Source organism: Scardinius erythrophthalmus (genome assembly GCF_964197995.2).
Source record: "Scardinius erythrophthalmus genome assembly, chromosome: 11".
NCBI lineage: Eukaryota > Metazoa > Chordata > Actinopteri > Cypriniformes > Leuciscidae > Scardinius > Scardinius erythrophthalmus.
Window position 1 is genome coordinate 3,536,867 of NC_138231.1, and position 15,273 is coordinate 3,552,139.

General features: G+C 37.4%; 1 protein-coding gene across 1 annotated transcript; it reads left to right on the forward strand.

Annotated features, from left to right (window-relative positions):
* The first annotated feature begins 2,043 nt into the window (after nt 1–2,043).
* Nucleotides 2,044–14,878, forward strand: nfkbie (nuclear factor of kappa light polypeptide gene enhancer in B-cells inhibitor, epsilon). Its single transcript, XM_081379618.1, has 6 exons — nt 2,044–2,799; nt 6,237–6,339; nt 9,340–9,550; nt 11,617–11,705; nt 11,799–12,047; nt 14,092–14,878. Exons 1-6 carry the CDS (start codon nt 2,501–2,503, stop codon nt 14,164–14,166), a joined length of 1,026 nt encoding a protein of 341 aa, XP_081235744.1. The 5' UTR covers nt 2,044–2,500; the 3' UTR covers nt 14,167–14,878.
* Nucleotides 14,879–15,273: the final 395 nt, after the last annotated feature.

A 15,273-nucleotide genomic window follows, 5' to 3' on the forward strand; every position in this document is an offset into this window, starting at 1 on the left:
CTTCCAGGACTTCTTCTGCAACCAAGCCTTGGTGGAATTTGAGGTATGCTTGGGATCATTGTCCTGTGTGAAGGTCCGAGCTTCAGCTTCCTCACTGACGGCATGACGTTTTCTGCTAGGACTTCCTGATACTTCAGTGGATCCATCTTGCCTTCCACACACTGCAGGTTTCCAGAGCCAGAGGATGTAAATCAGCCGCAGAGCATCACTGATCCACCATGCTGAACTGGAGACAGAGTTCTTTACAGCTTCATTCTTCTTCCTCCAGACATACCGCTGATCCAGAGGGCCGAAAAGATCATTGCACCACAAAACAGAATCCCAAAACTTCTGTGGTTTATTTATATATGATTTTGAGCTCTTTTCTTGTGCTTTTTAGTACAAGCCTTACTGTGCAAACTGAAGCCTCAGAGCCTGTTGCCACCAAGTCTTGCTGCAGATCTTTTGCAGTCACTCGATGGTTTTTCTGAACCTGCTTTCTCAGAAATCTGCCGTTGATATCTTCCTTTTTCTGCCCCGTCCAAGTAGTGTAACCACTGTTCCTTTAACTTTCAACTTGCCAACTACATTTATATCGGTGTCTCTAGGAACATTTAGTGCCGTATTTGTATCATGTTCCTTGTGTGTGAAGGGTGATGATATCTTCTCTTAACTTTTTGAATCATTCTTTCGGCATATTTCTAACATGCAGTCACTCAAACAAACCTCGCCAGTTCAGATATTTCATGTGTTCTAGCTCAAGCACACCTGGTGCAACTAATGAAGCCCTTGATTAGCGAGACAACACCTGTTTTGCAGAGTTGTGCAGATGTGAGGGATTCTATTCAGGGGGTTGAATAATTTTGAGACTGCAGAAGACATTAAAAGTTGCATTTTCAGTTGAATTTGGGGAAACCACTTGAAACATTTGTTGTGTTGTGCTATTTCAATTACTTTTGTTTGAATTTGCAAACCATTGCAAACAGCTGCAAGTCTGTAAATTTTGCTAATAAACCTGATTTTCAATTGGGGTTGAATAAGATGCAATTAATCGATTTGACAGCATATGCCCACAACAATCTGTTTGTTTGAAATGCTTTTTCTGAGAAAAATTACAATTATTCTTTGTCCTGCAATTTCTGTTCAACAATCTGATTCACATTACCCCCTCTTTATAAACAATTTTTTTAATCTTTCTGACATCATAGCAGAAAGCTGGTTCATACAAAAGTGTCAGTATTTGTATGTTAAAAAAAACTATTGTTGGCAGCTGGCGCAAAGCACAAGAATATTAACTGTAAATAATGTGCAATGTAATCATCTTTGAATCTGCGCTGATCATCAGTCTCAAAACACTGGGAATTCAACAGTGTTTGGCACAAAGGAGGTTTTAGGAATATTGTGCTTTTCCTCATGCAGCCAATATCAATGATCAAACTAAAATTCTGTGGATATGCAATCATTAGATATGCTGTTATACTCATTAACTCAAGTCAAAATCGTCATTGTTGCCACCATAGGTTCATTTGACAATAAAAAGACCTGTGACAAATGTTCTGGAGATATTTGACTTTTCAAATGTAAAAATGAGCCATTCAATCATTAATCACGCCTGTGGAGAATTTAAAGCCAGACCACAGCGCCACCTGCTGGTCATTGATGATACTGTCCTGTTTAATGAAACATCTCCCAACAATAAAGCACGATAGAACTGAACATAAGTGGAGTTTTAAAATACAAAATCTGTGCATTCATGTGCACGTGTGATGAATAGCTGTACTTAATTCACACATCCAGAACAAGTTGTTAGTAATATATAGTAGCCTATGCAAAGCATGATGCTAACACCAACACAAAAGACTATAGTTATATTGGTTTAATATGACATATTTCTGGTCCACCAAAACTTACAACAGACAGACAAGTCAAAAAAACAATGCACGTAACATAAATGTTCTCCTCTAAAATTATTAGATGCAATCTTGGAAAGCCATAAATGTCCAGATTAAAGATGTGTCGCAATTCAGGGACTTTAATAACGCCTGTCAGATCAAGTCACAGGTTGCTCAAGGAAGTTGTTTGCAGCCCAAAATACAGAACAGGTTTGTAGTTGAGGGCTTTCAGGAGATTCCATGTGTGTTTGGATTGGATCGATAATGATATGGGTTTTTGCCACTCCCTGTGGGGAATTCCCACTGTAGACAGATTGAAAGCCGCATTGACTCCGCCTACAACACCGCTTCCCCATGTAGGCTTCTTCACACAATACTGCCAGCTTTATCACTGCAGTTTCAGTCACTTACAGAGTTTTGTCTGGTGTTTAGCTCAGCTTGAAACTTTACAAACACACTTCACGTTAAAGAGCCACTGGGAAGTCTGGGAGTATCTGAGGAGGATAGCGGAGTTACGAGTGGTGGGATGAGAAACAAAAGCGAGTGTCTCTGGTGTCATAATGTCACGGTGATTTTACTTTGTTTCATCATTTCATTGCTACATTGAAGATAAGCATCGAAGCTTCGAAATGTCGCGAAGCGGCGGTGAGAAAGAACGCAAATTTGAATTGGACAATCGGATTGACTCCGGAATCGATTCGATATCTCTCTCCAGAGATTACGGGAGTTTGGACAGTTCTGATGAGAAGGATAAACTCGGCACAGAAGAGCGACTGGACTCTGCGTACGCTTCTTCGTCGTTAACAGTGGACAGTTTGGGGGCTTTAATCGAGGAATGCAGCATTTCTAAATGTGAACGCACGAGTGACTGTGAATACACTGAAGAGGAAGTGAATTTCCTAACCACTGTTACAGACGATGGAGACACGTACGTTTAAATTTCATTGATGTGTTTCTGGAAGTGCGTTTAATTCAAATGTGTTTTGATGTGTAATTATGGGGTGTTTGTGATTTTAATTAACGTGGTTTAAGGCAACAAGAGCCTGATTAAAGGGTGTCGTTGACAAGCACGCGCGCCGCGGAGTAATACCTATACGTCTGATGTGACTTATTGTTTTTACAAAACGGATACTCATTCTATATAATCATTTTAGGGACGCGTTTTTTTCCCCATCAACTTTAATGTGCAGATTTTTTTGGTGGCATCCCTCCCTGTCATGCAGGACACACTACGGTTAATATCTCTAATAGGGTTCGCCATGCTTACCATGAAAGGGGTTGAATAATTTTGAGACTGCAGAAGTCATTAAAAGTTGAATTTGGGGAAACCACTTGAAACGTGTGGTTCGAACAACTAGTTCTGATCTGGTTCCAGATGTGCTTAAAATCTATCTAATCTAATCTATAAAATCTAATCACTGCAGCCCCCATTAGATAAATGTTTTTTTTTTTTTGTTGCATTGTATCGTTCTGTTATGGCTGTGACTATTTTATCTAGCGGAAGGATTGTGGTTATGAATGGATTTTTAACTGAAAAATAGGGTACTTTTTTTTCTTTTCTTTTTTTAAGATGCTTTCATTTTATAAAAGCTGTAATGCTCGTTATTTATAATCAATATCAAAGTGATTACAGACTATAGTCATATTTGTAACCTATTGCTTAATTTAAATCCTGCAGTATTTACTAATCGGTATCCAAGACTGGAACTCATTTATTATGTTTATTTGCATTGCTATTTTTCCAGCTTAAAGTGCAAGGTTGGTGGATAGACAGATAGATAGATGGATGGCATGGAGGTGAATTGATTTCAGAAACTGTGTAGGATGTTTCTTTGAAACGCATTAAACTGGATTTAATTTAAGGCATTCACTATGATCATTATGGTCGTACATAGAGAGAATAGGAAGGCATTATTAATCTGGCACACAGTGTAAAAAGTTTAATTGGGAATGAGAGAAAGTACATGGTGAGCTCTCATTAATAAAGCCCATATAACGGTAAATCAAGATTATGTCTGAATAACGTTGCCTTTCATCCCTTTTGCAGTACAAGATTTTAATTGGAAAAAGCTTGTTTTTACGGTAAAAAAAATGTTGGTGAACATGAAACTAACAAAAAAAAATGTTTTTAAAGCCTGTTTTAGTTTGCTGAGTGACACATTCTCATGTGACAGATGAAGTTTTGATTACAGTAGCAGGCTTTTCTGTTTTAACACTACAGCCAGTTAACAGACGTCTAGAAACTGGATCTGCTGTTATGGCGCATGAGAAGAAGAAAGCAGAAGTATGCAGTGGAATTCCCCTCGTCGGCTAGAAAACACGCTATGATGGCAGCTTTTTAGAAAGTGCAAAGCATTTGTTTTAAACCCATATTCATGTGCTTTTAATGCACTGTATATTTAAGAGCACATGTCACGTAAACATGTTTATGCAAGCAGTGACCTTTACACCAGATCGCGGTTCAACTGTAACGTATATGTGCAAAAACATACGCAAACACTCACCGCACGAGTGGGCAAGTACACAACACCGTTAATGTCACCCTGCTTTCATTTCTTTTTTGGCTTTGAGTTTTGACAGTGACAAACCAGGATGTCAATAAGACTGCTATTTCAAGAACATCTTGCATTGTGATGCATCTTGAATCATAGTGGGCCGCCATGGTTTACCTTTGGCCTGCTTTTGTTGCTGTTGCAAGGAAAAAAACTTTCCCCTGAGTGTCATCAATAGTAAAGAGCATGCTTCTAAAGACCTAAAAGTAATGCCACGGGCCATATGAAGTCCTCAGGCAAAGTCCCACTTTAGTGATTCACTTCCATGCTGTCAGTTTTATATTACAGACACAGTGTGTCTTTATCAAGGCTAGGCAAGTTTATTTATATAGCACATTTCATACACTATGGCAATTCAAAGTGCTTTACATAGAAATGAATCAAAATAATCACAAAATAAAAGCAAGGAAAATTAATCAAAATGCTTTACATAGAAAGGAATTAAAAATCACACTATGGCAATTCAATTTTATCAGTATTATACAAAGCTCAGAAACCTTTTAAATGTGTCGTTCACCCCAAAAATTAATAATTTACAGTAAGTTCCAAGTGTTTTTTTTTTATTTTTTTTATCATACAATACACTCTCATAAATATTATACATTTTAAGGGTACCTTTTTTTTTTACCCCTAAAAGCATATTAATAGCATTATGTACCTTAAGGTACTACTATGAAACTTTAAGGGGTAAAAAAGGTTCAAATATGTCCTTTTAAAGGTACTGCCTCAGGTTTACCCTTAAAGATGCATTTTTTTGCATATTTTCTTCCATTTAAAGAATTATTCACTATAAACAGCTGCAGCGGTGGGGAAGATTTCAGCGATTACGTTTTGGTCATGAAATATGGACTTTTTATGATACTTTATAGTGCCTTTTTGGAGCACTATTCGCATTAAAATGGGTAAAAAAAGCATTAAAATAACTCTTCAAAATCTCTCCTTAGGTGAGGTCTTGAGGTGAAATAAATGATGACAAAAACGTGCATTTGTACGTGCAACTAAACCTGTTCATTTCACATGCGGCGAAACAATTTGAATCATGATCGTTTTACCACAATGGGATTGATGACACCGAAGTTGTTCTCATGTTATTTACATGCTGAAACCACTCGCGTCTACCTGTTTCCTTCTGGCTTACTGTAAAAGTAGAGACTAGATTATCGCATGTGGGGAAAGTGGCTGAGAAATTACACACCTGCGAGGAAATATACCGGCTCGAGGATGGGAAAAAGACAACGAGTGTGTATTAATTTATGAGTGTGCAGGGGGCATGCATCATTTACTGGCTCCTCGTGACTCAGACACATGCGAATTAAATAAATGAATGGAACTGTTTCATGCTTGGGTCATATTTAAGTATTTTCGCAAATTTGCATAAAGAAAATTTGGAGAAATGTCGTCATGCAAAATGTTTGTTGGAGATTAAATGTGTTTTCACATTTCTCATCTGTGTTTTAAATCGGCTGCGCTGTCTTTCTTGTAACTGCAAGATCAGAAAGGCTTTATCATTCGATAGAAAAAGGCGATCTCTGATATGAATGCTTTTAACGATGCCTAAAAGTTCCAGTGTTGCGCAACGGACGAATGCCTCTGCGAACCGCCGTCAACGAGACACTTTTGTGACATATTTCTCAGTATCTTTCAACCTATTTTTTTCCATCACATGTTGTGAAATGTGCTGCTTTTAGACTGCGGTTTGCTTGATAGTTCCTTCCCTTTACCGTTGGCTCTGCTTCATCTTTCAACCAGCGTTTTTTTTTTTTTTTAAACTGGCATTTAACCAGCAACTTGCGTGTCTGCTTGTTTTTTCCAGGATCCTCCATTTGGCCATAATCCACGAAGAGCAATGCTTTGCACATCAGCTGATAGATCTGTTTCCTCCTGAGCTGATGGACATTCAGAACAACTTGTATCAGGTATCATCTTAAGATTCTCCACACAATTGCATAACACGTTTCTCATGCAAGTTCATGCATTCAAAGGATTCAGGAGAGATTTCCACAGAAATCCGTTATGCTGGTGTTTCATGAATTGCCCCTGAAGGAACAGAAAAACTGTTGAGGGTATGAATGTTGTAATAAGTTTGCTTATTTCTATTTCCCCTTTAAGGGGAAACTCCCTGAGTGTGTGTATAAAAGAATGATGGGTGTTTGTTACACTCGTTTGACAGCCTCGGTTTCAATTGTTATTTTGAAATGTGGGGTTTATCCAGTGACAACAGACGAGGGGCTTTCTGGAGAAACCCCCTGCTTATGATTGTTATAGTTCAAAATTAACTTTATATTGACTTTTAGTTGGCATTTTGCTAGAAGGAAGCGGTAACATGGCCAAGTCAACAAATCAATTAATATTCACAGTCATGGAAACTTGGAAATATCAATGAATTACCCTCTGATGCATTAGAAGCCGTTTTAATCATTCAGGGTGTGATGTTACATGTAAAATTACCTCAGGTTATTACTCACAAACTCGACATGGAAAGCTGTGGACAGATGCATAACTCATACATTACAATACATTTTGTGGAAAGAACATGATTATATTCTTGCTTTGAGGTAAAAAGAAACATTTAGGGGTTTTCTTTAAGAATTCCTCCATTAGCGTAAAAGGGCCTGGAAATACCATGAAAATGATTAAAATCCCATTGGGATAACCAATGTTTCTAGTTCTAAAATATTTCATCAGAATTACATTCAGAGAAAATAGCGATAGAATCTATTTACGCTTATGTAAAAATAGCAGTATTTTCTTTGCAATAACTGTAAATAGTAGATGGATTGTTGCAATATTAACTTGTAAATGATTATATTATTGGGACAGTAAAGCCCTCCCTACACCTAACCCTAAACACTTTATTATTAAACACACGGTACACACTTTATTTCCACTTTTCGAATATTTTCTTCATTTTTTTTTTTTTTATTGAAAATTATTGCCTTTTCTGATATGATATGTGACGGGAAAAGGGAGTAGAGCGAGTTCGGCGAAAGGCAGATTTGAAATTAGGTTGATTTGTCAACTTTCTGTGAATAACCTCTGCTAACAAGGCGGGCTGTTTGCACTTAGTGTAAATAGACACTGTATTACAACTGCATTGGTCAAAAGGTGTGGGAACACTCGACATTATGGATCCTACTGAAAAATGTGACACTTATGATCAAAATCCTCTAGTTGTTATTAGTAGCACTGACTCATTTGGCTAGTTTTACATTACAATATGAAATAAATAATCAGAGCTGCTTATCATCAATGATTCACCAGCGCATGTTATTCAGAAAAAGGAAAGTTGCGTAATCTTTCATCAAACTTCAACAACGTGCTCTGCCAAAAAGGAAAAACTCCTCATCCATTCGATTGCCTATGGATAAAAATCACACCCTGCAATCACACCCCAATACAAAAGCCCATAGTTTCATATTGACAAAAGACAATGCATCTAACATTAGGCTTCATAAATGTTCTCCTCTAAAATGATTAGATGCAATCTTGGAATAATGGAACACATTGGTCCGAAATGTGTCACATTATTAAATTAAAATGAGTTACAAAACACTATTTTATGTTGACTTTGATGCTTTATTAAATGAGAGGATGTCAGATTTGGGTCAGAAGGATGTTTAATCACATCAGGGTGTGATGTCTAAAGGAAACTGTGCACAAATCTGACAGTCAGCACTTTAAGCTGTGAGTAATACTAGTGCTGCTGCGCTTTTACCAAAAGCCACGTCATCAGCAAACGCCAGCTAAATTCACATGTTTCCTTTTGACACAGTCAGTGTGTAACTCCCAGATTGAGTAAACCTTTGCATGGTCCCTCATCTTTGGAATAAATGAACCTTAATGTCATTAAATCAAAAGGGTTAATGCTAGTCTGCGATGCTCCTGCTAACCCACACAGGCTAACTATCAAATCAAGCACGATTGTCTGAAACACTGCGGTTCTAATCTATTCATTTGAGAGACACGGGGACGGTCCCCATGCTGCAGACAACCCGACATATTCAGTTGCATAAAAAACGAAACCATAATTACGAAGTCCCCATGAAATAAAAATGTACGTCTTTTTTGTCTTTTAGTATGAATATGTTAGCCTTATTGTTATCTATAAGCTAGTGTGCTCCAAAACAATGACAAAATTCGTATTTAGAAGTTACAAGCATTCAAAACTTAGTCTCTCACTTACACTAATAAGGATCAATGATTTTGATGCACTTCAGCTTCTCATCAGATTTTCTGTCCAATCAAACGCTCTCTAGAATCTGAAGCTCCGCCCCCTACATTATAAATAGACGCTGAAGCTGCGGCTGAAATGTTCACTTGTTCACATATTTACTGTTTTCTACATGATGGATGGCACATAGTGCACTATATAGGGGATAGGGAACGATTCAGACAGTGTAAATATGCTTTCCATGAAGTCTGGATTCACGTTAGTGTCACGAGAACCGCCACAGCTCCAGAGACACGATACACAGAGCGGATCATGTGATCGAGTCCCGCAGACCAGAAAACGTATCGGACACGTTTGAATTCTGCACAGATTGCTGTATTTTAAAGCGATATGGAGGAAACTGCGGCTTTACTGAGTTCAACAGCTCTGGATGGGCTGTGATATAAACAAAGCGCTATTGGCTATTTTTTTAAAAGGGGAGGAGCTACCTGATATGTCCCGCCCGGTCTTCCTGTTTCAGTGGAAATTACGTTAACGCATTGAATAATACTGCGTGTTTCAAGGCACTTCAGTGGGCCTTTAAGGACTTTTGCCGTTAATGTAACACTATCGTCCAGTATCAAAACTATCTGTTATATATTTCACATCAAACAGGCTTTGTTTTTGTTGTCAAAAGTAGGATTAGCCATGACAATCCTACATAACGCCATGTTGTCTGATGCTGACTTTATTCTGACGTCCATAGACGCCGTTGCACCTGGCCACATACCTGAACCAGCCCAAGATAGTGAAGGATCTGCTGGAAAAGAGGGTCTCTCTGGAGCTCCAGGACCAGGAAGGAAACACAGCTCTCCATGTGGCATGTGAGCACGGATTCCTGGATTGTGCCAACGAGCTGGTCCACCACGCCTCACCCAGCAAACTCACCAACGTGCTGGAAACACAGAACTGGAGAGGTAAGAGACCGTTTGGTGGGAGGAGTGGGAATCTTTAGGCACGATCCGATTCCAAAACCAATCTTGATCCACTTTTTTTTCTTAGTTTATAAAAATATATATATTTAAAGATTTTCTTGTAATACAAGAACTTAATAAGTAATAATGGACAGGGCTTTGACAAAGTCCCTTTAAGACAAGTAATTTCACTCGGCGGCCATCTTTGAAGCGCCTCTCGGCCATGCAAGAGCAGATCCTATCCTTTTGAATGGAGAAACATCAAATTCTCCGAAACTGTTCACCAAGCTTACGATTAAATTCCATATTTAAAATCACCAATGAAATCTGAAAACAACTGTCTCATAAATTTTGTTTCTAAACGTTCTAATCATGACAGAAAACGAAAAAATTCTGGGTGGATCACGCATGCATAGTGGAAAGTGTTTGCATGCATTGGGGAAAAGTGCAACCCTGCAAATACTTTCCACTTTCAAAACAAAACGAGAGACGCGTCTTGTGTTATTCTACAGTCTTTGGCTTAGATTAAGCCAGGATTAGGCCTGAGTTCAATTAGGGCATTTAAGTAGTTTTTCTATAAACATATTTTTAGATCAAACATGCATTTTAGTCTGAGACTATCTTAAGCCTTGTCTGTGAAACCTGGGAAATAAGTGCTAAAAATAATTACAAATTAAAAAATTATATGTTTAGAATTTAAAATATATAGACTAATATAGCTTCAAAACATAAAAGCAAGTGATAAATCATAAAGAGGAACTGTATTACTAGAAATAAACCTTGATCTAATAAGCTGCATTCACACTAATGCACAGATATCTTGTGAAATATAAGATGTTTTTGTCCCGTCTGTTGAATCCCTTAAGACGTAACTGACTGTGTTTACATTCATTTCGTGACATAAAATCATTTTGAGTTCATTTAACCCCTTATTATATATACAGTGTGTACAATGTAAGCTCAGAATCAATTCTGAAATTCTCCGAGTCAATCCAGAATTGTTGGAAAGAGAATCGTGATGCGTTGATTTACCCGAACCCTGTTTGGTAGTCATAATACTTATTCGTGATTTTAACAAACCTATGCCACTATGCAGCATGCTCAAATCATCCAGAAACCCCTAGCATCATAACAGGACACTTTTGTGTGGCCACTCATACTGTATGTACTCAGAAAATGCCGCAATCTGTTTTACGTCACACTGCTGTGATGCTGGTCGGTCCTGAGTTCATCATGAGGGTTTTTAGAGAACAGAATCATGCCAGAACAAGGAAGTTGGCATCAAAAAGTGCCCTGGAGTTTTTCCATGTTTTAATGGACTTCCAGTATCAGGGTTTCATAACGTTGTCATCATTCAGTTTTCTCTTTGTCACTTACAGTCATGCCAGAGAAGCAGTTTCTACATTAGTTTCCCTGAAAACGCTTCAGTTCTTGCGGAAAGTGTTGTCTGAGTGTAGAGTAGTTTCTGGCATCAGACTTGATACTATATTACAGTGACAATATGTATTGTGTATAATTCACTCGAAATGAAAAAATTACTGTGTGAGGAAAAAATTCAAGTTTTCAGAGTTTTAGTGTCATATATATGTAATTAGATTATATTATACTACTAGACATGTATAATAATGCAATGGGGGAATATTTGTGTCCTGATAATGCCAAATGTCTGTTACCAGTAAAAAGTGGTACATTATTTTAAATATATCTAGTCAGTGAAAGAGTGCAAGCATTTGTCTAAAATAATTCAGTATTTTCAGCTTCAGAATCATGAATGTTTTTATTCTGTCTTGTGCTTTGGGTTTCCAGCACTAAGTCCCAGACTATTCATTTACACACACAATGCAAAACCAAATTTAGCATTTTAATCAACAGTAATTTTTTGTTTAGAGGTAACCTTTTACCATATGTCAATAATATCATATTGTGAGTTCAGTATTGTTACATGAGGGTATCGTTACACCCCTAATGAACTAATTAAAAATATACATTGAATGTAATGCAAATTTCTTTGCATAAAAGCATCTGTCAAATGCATAAATCAAGGCATTAAATAATGTGGTTAATTGCAGGTCTGGCGTGTCTCCATGTGGCCACCCTGCACAAGCATCATCGTCTCATGCGGCTGTTGATGAAGAACGGTGTGGATCTGAACATACAGGTGAGCAGCTCAAGGCCGATCTGTCGCTCTTGCTGAACACCTTCAGTCTCGAGACCAAACACCCACGTGTTTCCTCGTTCTTGTGTGGTTCAGGAGGGAACGAGCGGGAAGACGGCGTTACATGTGGCGGTGGAGCTCCACGATGTGCAAGCGGTGACTCTGCTTCTGAACAGAGGAGCGAACGTGGATGCCGTCATGTTCAACGGCTGCACCGCTCTGCATCTGGCCGTGGGTCGACAGGACGCCTCCATCGCAAACCTTCTGTGCCAGGCCGGAGCCGACAAGATGATCCGAAACATGGAGGACGAAACAGCCCTGGATCTAGCAGACGGCAACGATGATGTAAGGAGATCCATGTTAGCTTAGTATCTAGCGAAACAGTGCTAAAGCTTAACACTTCAGTAGCCTAGTTGTATCATTTCTCCCAATACTGCCCTCTGTAACCGGTAGGCGTGGCTTGTGAGTGGCCTCGTAGGGCAGCGAAGCAAATGCATTCTGGGAGTTGTCTTTCATCCACATGAGCCAAAAATACATTTTCTGGCTTTTCTCAGTCTAGAAGGCTCCAACTTCTAAAAAAATTTCACATTTCTACTACATAAATCACCCAATTTAAATACACATCCATCTTTCCAGCGGTGAAATATATAAGTGAATAAATTAAAGATAAATACAAACATTTATAAAAAATTTATTAAAATGACAAATGTACATGGCTACATTTTAGACAAAAATTTAAATGAAAACTGACAGTTCTACATAGCAACATGTTTAAAACAACTCCAAATAAAATGTTTAAGTGCTAAAATTACTAAAACAAAATTAAAGCAAAAAATAATTAAAATGACAAAAGCACATAAAATTTCAATTTAAAAGATTTAAACAACTGAAAATATAACAAAAAAACTATAATGTTGTTATATTAGATCATTGCATTAATTAATGTTAAAGACAAAATCATTCGCTGCTCTTGACTGAATAACTCCAGTAGTTTGAATAAGGTATAATGTATATTTAATTCATACACTGAAGACTATGCAGTGTTTTAACGTTTAACTCTGGGTTTAATGACTATTTTGACAACTGATTGTTTAATGCAATACTGTGTTTTAAATTATGCGAATGGCTGAAGTCCAGTCTGGATATTCTCAATAGTGCATCTCAAAATTGGGAAGATCGTGATTCAGATTGTGATTGATTGTGATATGAATTTTGGGAAGATCGCCCACCCCTATTTACATGAGATAAAGCTTAATATGCATGCATGTAAACACACTCATTGATGTGCGCCGTGAGAACACCATGGCTGGTACCGAAAACGTGTCGGACAATTCAAAGTCAATACGTTCTTGAGGCGAGACACTACAGGTGAATAGGGTAACATTTTTAACTAGCAGATATCACCATGAAACTTTCCCAGTTGATTACCTACATTAAGATGAAAAAAAAAATGTATTACAAGTTTTCTGTAATTTAATGTTTAAATATGCAAATTAGGCAATATCTAATTAAATATGCGCTAATTTGCATATTTTAAAAAACAAAATCTGAGTATTGGATAAAGCCAGATTAAAAATTATTTTTTCATTGTGTTCACATATTAGATGGGGGAAAAAAATACAGAGGGATTTATGGATATCTACTTTTGTTATCCTGTAAATCAGAATATACTGTCAATAGCCTTAAAAAAAATATTTTCGACCTTGTTTTTTGGGATAAAATGTTATATAAATCAGGCTAGGAATAATATATTTACAAATCCCTCTGTAAATGTCCTCATAATATAACTAGGTGCAAGACTGGAGAGATTGGTGTATATCGGTGCTACTGAAGTGGAGATTTCAGACTTGGAGAATGAGAGAAAAGTCATTTTGAGAAAATGGGCTTTAAAGATTTATCATCAGCCAATGAGATTGCACATTCAGCCCTTTTACTTTCACGATTGGTTGCTAATAAAAAGGAAATTACCATATTTGGATCCGACAGCATTGTACAGGAGAGAGAGAGCTTTCTAACGGCGATCGCGGAGCAGCACGTTGATTAAGAACGCCAACTTTTGTTGAATTTAGGAGAAATCTACAGACGCAAACAGACGAAGTGTAGTAAAATAAAGATCTAAATGTGTATTTCGGACTTTTTTTCACCACAAGTCTGAAAGAAGACATGTTATTGAAGACACGTATCCAAAAATCTTAAAATTGACCAGTAAAAAAAACGATGTTTTTGCCTGCCGTGTCTCGCCTTAACACACATTCATTGTATTATTAAGCAATATTTATCATCAGTGCACTTTGTGAAATCCATTTCATGTTGACTTGTAGCCTTTTCTCTGCAAGCTTTACTCAGAAATAGGATGATGTGGTAACAGTTTCTCCTTTTTGTTTTGCAGATATTGGCCTTGTTCCCCTTCGACGACATTCAGATCATGGGCAGGACTGTAACGCACTTGAGGACATGTAACTAAACATGTGAACATGAGGGATGGCATGTTCTTTATATATATAAAAAAAATACAAACAAAAAAAACTCTGATCTGAAGTTGCAGGACTTGTCAGTGTGCCTGTAACCGCAACTATTTATGTCCAGTGGTGATCGTACTGGTTGATTTATACAGCGGTAACGACTTCAGCAGAATTATTTGCTGCTGCTTCATCCCGTGGAGTTCAGTCGGGACGTGCGCACAGAACTCGTATTATATGTAGTCTGTTGAACATCCTTCATGTTCAGCAACACAAATGCATTCTGATCTCTGATTAGCCATATTGATGTTTTTGTAGCAAGGCTTGTTCTGTTGTAAACGAGATGAGCGAATGAAACACTGCTTTGCAAACTTGTTTCCCAAGAAACAGGTCATAGTGCCAATAAAAGTAGTTTTAATATTTATGTGCAGCGTTTTCTTTCTATTAAACACAATACCTTTTTTTTTTATGATTCGGGTACTAGGGGTCACAAACTCATGGTTCGGATCATATTATAGTTTTTTGAGTCACAGATCAGATTAGCAAGGATAAATTAAAGAGTCAGTAATAAAATACCAACAAATACGCAAATTACAAGTAGATGAATACAGTACATCAAATAAATTAGTCTAACAGTAGTGTTCAGGTACAGAAATTTAATAATTGTAAAAAATCACTGCATAGTTTTCACTGTATAAATTAAATCGATTATTCTTCAAGTTGTTTTTTTTTATTAGCATTTCATGACAGACATCAGAAGGTGTTTATTGGCTGCTGTCACTTTAAGAGCTGACGCACGGATCCAATATACTGATACACATCTGATTTCTTTCTGTTTACGTTCACTTTACTTCACTGTGTTTAAAAGAATACTTGACTGTAATGTTATTTTGAGATAATTTTGTGTGAATGTGTCTGTACAAGTGCAAGGAGACACGAAAGAGGAACAGATAACGGCGTGCGAGTACAGAATTGAGTTTTCTTTCGCATCTTCTGGTGCTTGAATGGTTTAAAATAGCTTGCATATTTAAATTGCCAAGACTTAGAAACGCATGCAAATGATAAACATTCTATGTTCCATTTTATTTACTTCACAACCATGTTATTTTGGT

Excerpts from the sequence above, each read along its gene's own strand:
- nfkbie (XM_081379618.1), top strand. The coding sequence starts at position 2,501 with ATGTCGCGAAGCGGCGGTGAGAAAGAACGCAAATTTGAATTGGACAAT. Across the intron at positions 11,706-11,798 it reads GTGTGGATCTGAACATACAG|GAGGGAACGAGCGGGAAGAC; the intron begins GTGAGCAGCTCA and ends TGTGTGGTTCAG. Across the intron at positions 12,048-14,091 it reads TAGCAGACGGCAACGATGAT|ATATTGGCCTTGTTCCCCTT; the intron begins GTAAGGAGATCC and ends TTTGTTTTGCAG.